Source organism: Onychostoma macrolepis, unplaced genomic scaffold, assembly GCF_012432095.1.
Source record: "Onychostoma macrolepis isolate SWU-2019 unplaced genomic scaffold, ASM1243209v1 Scaffold4, whole genome shotgun sequence".
Lineage (NCBI taxonomy): Eukaryota > Metazoa > Chordata > Actinopteri > Cypriniformes > Cyprinidae > Onychostoma > Onychostoma macrolepis.
The window spans coordinates 62,685-73,105 of NW_026704858.1; the positions used below are offsets into that span (position 1 = coordinate 62,685).

At 34.5% G+C, this 10,421-nt stretch overlaps 1 protein-coding gene across 1 annotated transcript; it reads left to right on the plus strand.

Moving 5' to 3' along the window:
* Positions 1–703: 703 nt before the first annotated feature.
* LOC131535596 (uncharacterized) lies at positions 704–9,542 on the plus strand. The gene is made up of 4 exons (XM_058768246.1): positions 704–845; positions 1,217–1,257; positions 8,485–8,808; positions 8,988–9,542. The coding sequence occupies exons 1-4, from the start codon at positions 835–837 to the stop codon at positions 9,266–9,268; spliced, it is 657 nt and encodes a 218-aa protein (XP_058624229.1). The 5' UTR covers positions 704–834; the 3' UTR covers positions 9,269–9,542.
* The last annotated feature ends 879 nt before the right edge of the window (positions 9,543–10,421 follow it).

Consider the following 10,421-nt stretch of genomic DNA (forward strand, 5'->3'; position numbering starts at 1 on the left):
ACTGTAACTGATTACAGTTACATTTATTTTGCAATTAAATTGCGTAATTTAGTTACATGTAACTAGTTACTCCCCAACACTGCATATAAGGATGCTATAGCTACCTGCTGAAAACATCTGTCTATAACTAATTGATTATGTTGGTCAGAAGAGAGACAAAGGTCAAGTTTGCCATCATTTCCTCAGCTGTTGTATTAGGAATCCCCACATAGCAGTATTTCAGTAACTTTTTTCTGAAGTTTGAATCAAAAGTAATATAACACATAGTATACTCATAAAAAATGAAAACATAACAACTTTGCTATATGTACAATATATCTGTGCAAATACGTCATGACAGTCTGTGAAAACGGTCCATAATTTTACAGTGAAACTGGTGCAATATTTTGTAGTCTAACAAATGAAGATGAGAAGCAAAACTATGCTTTTTGATGAACTGAAGTCCAGACATGACAGAGATATGATTGCAGACAGTGACGGACGGCAGAGACTTGTTCAGTATAACTAATGCTGAAGATTGAGTAGAAGATCAAGAGTTGGCTATATGCGATGAAAAGCTTGTGAAAGTCACCTTCTGTCTCAGGAGTCTTAAATATACTGAAGTAAATCTGAATTCGTTTAACAAATATCTGGTGCGCACTTCATATCGTTCACATGGTTACTGTTGACGTCATTACATCTGATGACATCCGTAGCACGCATGGCATACTGAAGCGGAAGCATGTATAATACTCTGTAATCTGAGAAAAGAAAAAAAACAGTATTTAATATTAATTTAAGACATATTTAAATGCAATATGTTAAAATAAAACATATTGATAATATTGGGGCACCATGAAGATCAGGTATGATTGATGAGTTCAGAATGAAACGCTATGTGGACAAACACGTCTTCGTATTTTGGTTTGATTCTGTTGTGTTGTGGTTTGCACAAGCTTTATTGAAACTACTCTTAAAAGGGAAACCTTTTAGTTAAGAAAACTTTAACATCATTAATACATTAAACATAAAGTGGTTGATTTATGATTATCAGGTTTATCTGTGAGGGGAATAGCTAAACTTATTTTTATTTAGTAATTTGCCATTAGCCTTAGCAATTAGCATTGTCTTCTGGTGTGCTATCTTTGTATTATTTTATCACATTTGTGTTATGTTGAAATAAATCCCTGTTGAGTCACAGAATTTAACAGGATCTTGCGTCTTTCTGTTCCTACAGCTGCAGCTTCATCTGTGTATTTGCAGTGCTGATCAATAAAGGTAAGGATCTGAACAACACACTTAACCCTCAAACCCTTCAAAAACAGGTGACTGTATGGTCCGGGTCAAATTGACCTGTATTGGATTCAATGTAATTCCACAAAAATTATGACATATAAAAATACATGCAATCAAGTACAATCAATAAACTTTTAAATATCAGTACTTTTCACTCATTTCAAAGAATGAATATCTGAATTTATGATTTATAAAAATGTTTTTAAGCACTATTTTTGACTGCCACTCCCCCATACCTGTGAGATGTTTGCGACTGCACATTTTTTAACGATAATATCTTGGTCTATACCTAAAGTAATCTTGACAAATTATATATAATTTGAAAGGTTTTGGACTCTAGTTTTCATATTTGGTGACTGTTTTTCAAAGAAATGACAGAGCAATAGATAAATAGCGATAGATTCTCAATTTATGATATAGTGACAAACACACTTTTATTCTATACATATGCTTTTATGTGTTTTAGAGATAGAATTCAAATCAAATATTAAAGTTACTGTCCAAACTATTCCTGAATAAGATGTCTACTTCATAAATATTTTACAAATTATGGAAATATATAGTTCAGAACACTCAAACAATAAATGGAAATCAATATCACCTAGTGGAAAAGTTTGGTACTGCATCCACAAAATCGTACTTAAAAATTTATTTTTTGAGATATCAACCTAAAATTTGTCTATGCTCAAAAACTGTGACTTACAGTTAAAAGGCTAAACAGTTTTGTTTTCGCAAACTTTGAAATTAAAATGTTGTTAAACTCATCAAGACACTGACACTAGGAGGCACTTCAGGACTAGAGTTGAGGAGCTCTGAAATACAACAAAGGAATTTGTTGTTATTTTGTGTGTATTTCAGTTGCTTTTGAATGGAATCCTATGTGGGTCAAATTGACCCATGAACATCACAAACGAATAATAATTTCTGCATGTACATTTCACAACACATCAGTGTGTTGAAACTGTGTACAGGTGCGTCTCAATTAATTAGAATGTTGTGGAAAAGTTAATTTATTTCAGTAATTCAACTCAAATTGTGAAACTCATGTATTAAATAAATTAAATGCACACAGACTGAAGTAGTTTAATTCTTTGGTTCTTTTAATTGTGATGATTTTGCCTCACATTTAACAAAAACCCACCAATTCACTATCTCAACAAATTAGAATATGGTGACATGCCAATCAGCTAATCAACTCAAAACACCTGCAAAGGTTTCCTGAGCCTTAAAAGTGGTCTCTCAGTTTGGTTCACTAGGCTACACACTCATGGTGAAGACTGCTGATCTGACAGTTGTCCAGAAGACAATCATTGACACCCTTCACAAGGAGGGTAAGCCACAAACATTCATTACCAAAGAAGCTGGCTGTTCACAGAGTGCTGTATCCAAGCATGTTAACAGAAAGTTGAATGGAAGGAAAAAGTATGGAAGAAAAAGATGCACAACCAACCGAGAGAACCGCAGCCTTATGAGGACTGTCAAGCAAAATCGATTCAAGAATTTGGGTGAACTTCACAAGGAATGGACTGAGGCTGGGGTCAAGGCATCAAGAGCCACCACACACTGACGTGTCAAGGAATTTGGCTACAGTTGTCGTATTCCTCTTGTTAAGCCACTCCTGAACCACAGACAACGTCAGAGGCGTCTTACCTGGGCTAAGGAGAAGAAGAACTGGACTGTTGCCCAGTGGTCCAAAGTCCTCTTTTCAGATGAGAGCAAGTTTTGTATTTCATTTGGAAACCAAGGTCCTAGAGTCTGGAGGAAGGGTGGAGAAGCTCATAGCCCAAGTTGCTTGAAGTCCAGTGTTAAGTTTCCATGGTCTGTGATGATTTGGGGTGCAATGTCATCTGCTGGTGTTGGTCCATTGTGTTGTTTGAAAACCAAAGTCACTGCACCAGTTTACCAAGAAATTTTGGAGCACTTCATGCTTCCTTCTGCTGGCCAGCTTTTTGAAGATGCTGATTTCATTTTCCAGCAGGATTTGGCACCTGCCCACACTGCCAAAAACACCAAAAGTTGGTTAAATGACCATGGTGTTGGTGTGCTTGACAGGCCAGCAAACTCACCAGACCTGAACAGTCTGCATTGAATTTATTTAATACACGAGTTTCACAATTTGAGTTGAATTACTGAAATAAATGAACTTTTCCACGACATTCTAATTTATTGAGATGCACCTGTATGCATGTTCATGACCCTAAACGAGAAAAAGTAACAAATCTTCAAGAAAAACAACATAAGTTAAATAGTATGTCAGATAGATTGAAAATAGAAATGATAGCTCATTTTTACTACTTTGGCTGACAAAATATTTTTTCTGTATTGAAATGAGTGGGGAAAAGCTACTTTTTTTGCTTCATAGGATTGTAAAAAAAACTAAAATAACAAAATATAACCAAGAAATGTTATTATTTTGGGTCTGTAGAGTTGCCTTAGAGCATTAAAATATGCGGGTCAAATTGACCCGGGAACAGTAAAAATGTAACAATTTTTTTTTGGATATGTCAAAACACATCAGCGTGTTGAAACTTCACATGTATGTTCATGACCCTAAATGAGGAAAAGTCACAAAATTTCAAGAAAAAAGTTAACTGATATTTCTGACAACTCAAAAATCTAAACGGGTCAAATTGACCCGGAACAGTACATGAGGGTTAAAGGTGCAGTAAGTGATTTCTGAGAAACACTGCTGATACTTGTAATGACTTAAACAAACACACCCCTCCCTTCACTGTACTGCCCCTAAATTCATGAATATGCAGCACAAACATAGCCTGTGTCCAAATGTGCATACTATCCATCCTAAATTCTATGTGATAGTAGTAATTTTCAATACTATTTAGGGCAGATAAGGGTGGACAGTATGCACATTGGGATGCAGGTATAGTTTTCATAATTACAGGAATCACAAAAAGAGGGACTAAAAAAAAATAGAGAGAAGATCGCGATTTTTTAGGACACGCTTAGGAGAACACATATGCAGTGTAAACAAATACAAATCACCCCAGAAAAAGCCTACCGTTTCATATGAATCATTTTTGGAAAACAGCTTACATACTCTTAGAATAAAACAGACTAATATGTAAATGTCTTTAAATATATATATAAAAAAAAAGAAACGCTCACTTGTGTGTCTGAGACACTGCAAAAATTCATCGCATAGTATTCAGTCTCCTTCACAAAAGTGGTACTGATATAACTTCTAAAGCCCTTATGAAAATTAACCATCGTTTAATTATAGTAAACATTCAGTAACCATGTTTTTGCCGTAATGACTACCGTTTGTAACCACAGTTTTACTAAAAATACCATGGTTAAACTATGTTTAATGTAGCAAAACAATGGTTAATTTGTGATGACCATAGTTTAATTATAGTAACGATGTACTTTTGGTTTTATTTGTACTAAAACCATTGTTAAATTTCTTAAGGGAAGAATAAATACAATATAGCTACACTGTAAAAAAAAAAATCGTAATTTTATGGAAAATAACTGATTTTTTTCAGGTTGTTTTCTTTTATTTTGAATTGCATTCAAAACTCTGTAAAATTATCTCTGAATTAACTACTTGGCTGTTATTTTAAGGATTATGACATTAATGACAAATTACAATAATTCACGTTTTTAATACAGAAAAACTACTATATTTTTATACAGTACATTTTCTGTTTTCTTAAATTACAAACAAATGTATGTAAAATTACAAAAATAATCTGTAATTAATAAAATAAAACCGTTAGATGATAAAATGGTCAAAAGACTGGCAGCAACAGCTGCCAAACAAAAAACATAAAATTAAATTAATATTTAGTAAATTTAGTAAGTAAAGTAAAATATCCTTATTTAAATAATCTGACAAACACTGTTAATTTACAGGTATTTCCTGAATTTTTATGATCAAACACCTTCACTGAAAAACAAAAGACAAAAAAACGGTCAAATGACTGGCAGCACAGTGTGCCAAACTAAAACCTTAAAATTAAAGTAAAATCTCCTTATTTAAACAGGCTGACAACACTGTTAATTTACAGGAATGTCCTAAATTATTACGATCAAAAACCTTCACTGTAAAATTAACTAATTAATTAATTAAACGTCACATGACTGGCAGCAACAGAACATTAAACACTAACAGATCTCTCTAGATCTCAGCATCTTCACTTATTACAAACCAGTCTGACTTTATTTATTTGATACAAAACTTCTTATTGAGAATTAACAGAGGTTTAGATGTTGATGTTTTATTGAAAATAATAAAGTTTGAAATCACCATTGTGGAGATAAGCGTTTGCTTTAGTTGGGCTTCTGACTCTTCACTTTATAATATCAGCTTTTATTTGGCAGCTGTGACTTTGCTAGTGAAAAATTACTAGCGAAAACTCTGATCATATAAACCTAGTTACTTATTGATGATGAGTTAATCATCATATAGTAGCCTGATCACATCATGAGTATTGTTTCAGAGTATGTTAGCCTTTAATGTTTTTTATTTTTGTTCATTTTTTATACAGCATTCTTGTGATGTTATGACAGTCAGAGATTTTTATTTTATTTTATTTTTTTATCATTATACAGAAAGTGTCTTGAATGGCAGCTTTTTGATTCACAGAAACATCAAGAATCAGCACATGAATCTCAACAATTGTGACAATCAACAAAAAGCTTGTTTTGCGATGATCAGAGCTGATCAGAATATTTTGTAGATTGTTACCATTGTTACCATTGTTGCAGGATTGTATATCCTGCACTTGCTGCTATTGCACTTCTGGTTAGACCTAAACTGCATTTCGTTGCCCTGTACCTGTACTTGTGTAATGACAATAAAGTTGAATCTAATCTAATCTAATCTAATATGCAGATTCTTGATGTCTGTGACTCTACGTGATCTCATCTAAATAATTTCTTCAAAATACCTTACAAACCTTCGAAATATCAAAGCAGGGCCACTTTTTGAGCAATAAAACACTACAACAAAATGAAATTAATAAATTTAACATGTTCAGATATTTCTGATGAGGCTAGTGAGTTAGGCCACTATACGATGACAAGACCATCATCAGTACGTAAACCAATCTGATCAGAATTTTTCCTGCAGGTTTTGTTGTAACAAATGTGCTTTAGATACACACAGTTATAGCAGCCAGAGAAATAAAACATTGTTAATAAGTGAAGGGTCAGAAGCCCAACTAAAGAAAATGCTTATCTCCGCAATGGTGACTTCAAACTTGATTAATTTCAATAAAACATCAACATCTAAACCTCTGTTAATTCTCAATAAGAAGTTTTGTATGAAATAAATAAAGTCAGACTGGTTTGTAATAAGTGAAGATGCTGAGATCTAGAGAGATCTGTTAGTGTTTAATGTTCTGTTGGGATTTAAAGGGTTTCTGTTGTCTGTGTTTTGTGGGTCACCATTGTGCTGAAGAGTAGAGTCTGTGCTTCAGTCCAGGAGAAGACCAAAAAAAACAGATGTTATGCTGAATGTAGTTTTATTTAAAAGCAGTAATTGTGGAGTTGTTGATGTAGTGATAGTTATCAGTTTTTGCACGTATGCTGTTGTTAGATGATGGTTAACTGAAAAATGAAAAAAACACAGAGAATGTTTCACAATTATAATCCAGACAATACCTGGAAAGTAAAAAAAAAAATTAAGAAAAGAAATAGGATGTTGTACCTTAATTTTACAGTTTTTTGTGTTGCCATTCATTGACCGTTTTTTTTAAAAACGTTCTTTAACCGTTATTTCCATTAATGGTAAACGTTTGGCACCCTGTGCTGCCAAGCATTTCACTGTTTTTTTTACAGTGTAGATCTCAAATGGTGAATCATTTATCATTGTTATATATTGTCATTGTCATATTGCCCAGTCCTAAAACTGCTCGATGTTAAAGTATTAAGCCATTAGAGGTAACAGAATAACTTACCACAAAGCTGCTTTGAAACCATGTGTATTGTAGATGCTATACAAATAAATAACTTGACTTGAATGAACCAAGCTAATGATTCCTTACTATTAGAGATGCCAAACAAGGACGCAGAGGAGTGCAGTCATATAAATGAATGAGCTTAATCCATACAATCAATGAGCTGCTGCAAATAACATTTCCAGATGTGATTTTCTACTTTATTTGTAGTAAGTGCTTACATTTCAATGCAAATCAGTTTATATTTATAATATAATAAATCTACAGAGATCAATTATAAAGTCACATTTTAAGTTGTTTACCTTACTGAGTTTCAGTTTCATTCTCATCCGAGTTCTGTAGGGAATGCAGACATTTTATAATATTTTATGTTTATATTATTCCAAGGGTGTAGGTTTGCTTTTGACATTGGTGGGGACATAAACCCAGTTTTCTAACGTATTTACTTTAACTTCTTAGGTATCAATGGTATGACCTTTCAGATGCATCTGAAATTACAAAAACATATACATATATTTAATTGTTTGATCAAAATTGTTGCTAGGGACGGTTTGGTGGTCAATGGATATTGGTAGGGACACGTCCCTTGCGTTCCCCCCTAATTGTACGCCCCTGTATTATTCTACTTTAGATCGCGTTGGAATGGTTAAAGCTTACTGTATCATCAATTGCCATAGCTTTTATGAATCTATGCAAGAAATACCTCTGCTCTTTCAGCTGTCTAGCATGAGCTGTGAGAAGGACTATGGTAATTGATGATAACATGATGAAATTCCCAGAATGCATTGCACTGTGTTGACACATCCTCATTCTCTATATCTAACATTACAACAACAGCATATCATGATTCTGTGAAACAAAGCAAAACCTCTGCATCCGCCTTCCTAAACAATGCCTCTTCAACGCTGAAAAACTTTTCTAATATTAACATGTGTTCAGCTTTTGCCTGATCATAACCTCTCTTTTTCCAGTGATATTCATCTGACTGTTTTCTCTTTGGTAATGTCTCAGCCGTCTCTCGTTCTACAAATCTCATGCTTATTCAGATTCTCTCTCCTCCCCATCATGAATGTAAACACCCGTTATTGCTGATTGGCTGCAAGAGTGTGGTGGTGTAAACAATATTTTTTTCCAGACGCACAGAGCAGACAGATGAAAAATATTCTCAAAATTGTTTGTTTTGGTGTTGATTGCATTTATCAATAGTGTTTCTCAGAAATCATTGGCTGCACTTACTATAAATTCATGCCACAGACTTTCTTTTCTAAAGCTTTTCTCATTTCAGTGTGTCTGCAGGTCACAGTAGAGGCTGTTATCGGTGGTTCTGTTGTCCTGCCGTGTTCAACTGAACATGATCTTAAACTTCTAGACACTGAAGTGCACTGGAGACACAATGGCAGCAAGATTGTGTTTGATATAATCAAGGGTGAAGATTCACTAGAGAATCAGGGCCAATGGTACAAGAACAGAGCTGAAACTTTCCCTGAAGAGTATGTGAGAGGAAACTTCTCCATCAAACTCTCTGGTCTCACTCACACTGATGCTGGAAAATACATCTGCCTCATCACCCCCTCAGATGAACAGAAGACAGTAGAGCTGATCATCAACGGTGAGTGAAAACAGCTGCATGATGTTTTTAATCTAAAGTTTTATGCTTTAAAATCTAAATAGACAAAATGATTGATCCAATATTAGCTCACAAGTGATGTTTCAGTCTGAAAGCTGCTGTATATAAATGATAGGGATCTGTTGTCTTCATCACAGTGCAGTAATATTGTTTTCTCTCAGACTTTTTTGTTGGAGAAACAACAAAAGAAAAAGGAAACAAATCCACTGATCAAGAAACCAGACCAGACCGTGTCGAGAAACCGTGGCTTTGGATCCCGGTTGTCATTCTATTAACCATAATACTGGGTTTACTTTTCTTTCTAATTATCTTTAGAAAAAAAATCCCAAGCTGCCTTATGTCAGGTGAACATGGCCTGGGTTCAGATTCTCATGAGGTTGTGAGCCCTGTCCCACGTTATAAATCAGTAACTGCTGCTGATCTTGATGAAGCAGGTAAATGACACAGATGTGCAGCTTGGTGCACTGGCAGCAATTACACGAGCTTTCGCACTAAACAAGGAAAAAAAAGGAAACAGGAACATTTTTAGCTGAAGTTAAAGGAGAATGAGGCTGTCAGTATGATGCTGCCTTAACAGTTCTGTACTGAAAGTGTTATATACAGGGTCCCCACGCTTCTTGAAAGTACTTGAATTTCAGACATATGGATTCAAGGCCCGGAAAGTACTTGAAAAGAAACATAGGTCCTTGAAAGTGCTTGAATTAAATTTGAAATAAATTTTGTTTATAGCGCTAATTCAAAAATTGTCTTATATGTGCTGTCAAAGACAGAACGAAACGGCACAAATGATTGGGGGTAGCGCAAAAAAAAAAAAAAAAAAAAAAAATTTAGCGTGTGTTGATGTGCAGCCTAGAGTTTTCTTAAGTCGCTCCCGCTGAGTTTCTGACCATTACCGCCCGCTCCCGCAAACATTCTATATTGTATATCATTTTTGCGCTATTAATATGCGGGGTATTGAAATCACTTTTGAATGAGCGCTCGCCGTTCACATTCGCGTCGATTTCACGATCACGCGCACTCTGTGTAAAGTGAGCACATCTTTACAGTGCGTGAATAATTATTAGGCACGTTGATATTCTGATCATATTTTTTTCAAAGCATATTTTACCAATTCCAAACCACATCGATATTTATAACTACTATTAATCATATATATAAGTGATAATAAGCTGGAACTGAAAATCTCCTTATATTCATGTGTTCAGAATTATTAGGCACGTTTTCTTTTACAGATAAAATGAACCAAAAAAAGAGATTTAATTGAAAAGTCATAAATTATTAAATCCCCAATGATAAATATTTAAAACTAATGCAATACAGAATTTGTCAAGTTAAGACATGACCATTGGTCAGCGAAATGCGCACTGGGTCAGCGGGGTTAGACAAAAAACGGTAACTGCGAAATAATTAAGAATTAATGTGAAGAATTAGGTGTAAACCATCAAACCTTTAGTCTCCAGCACCACCATTTTCCAGAACTGCAACCTTCCTGGAGTCTCCAGAATTACAAGGTGTCAGGTTCTCAGAGACATTGCTTGGGTAAAACATCCTAAAAAATGGCCCTCACTTAATAAGAATAACATGCTGAAGTGTTG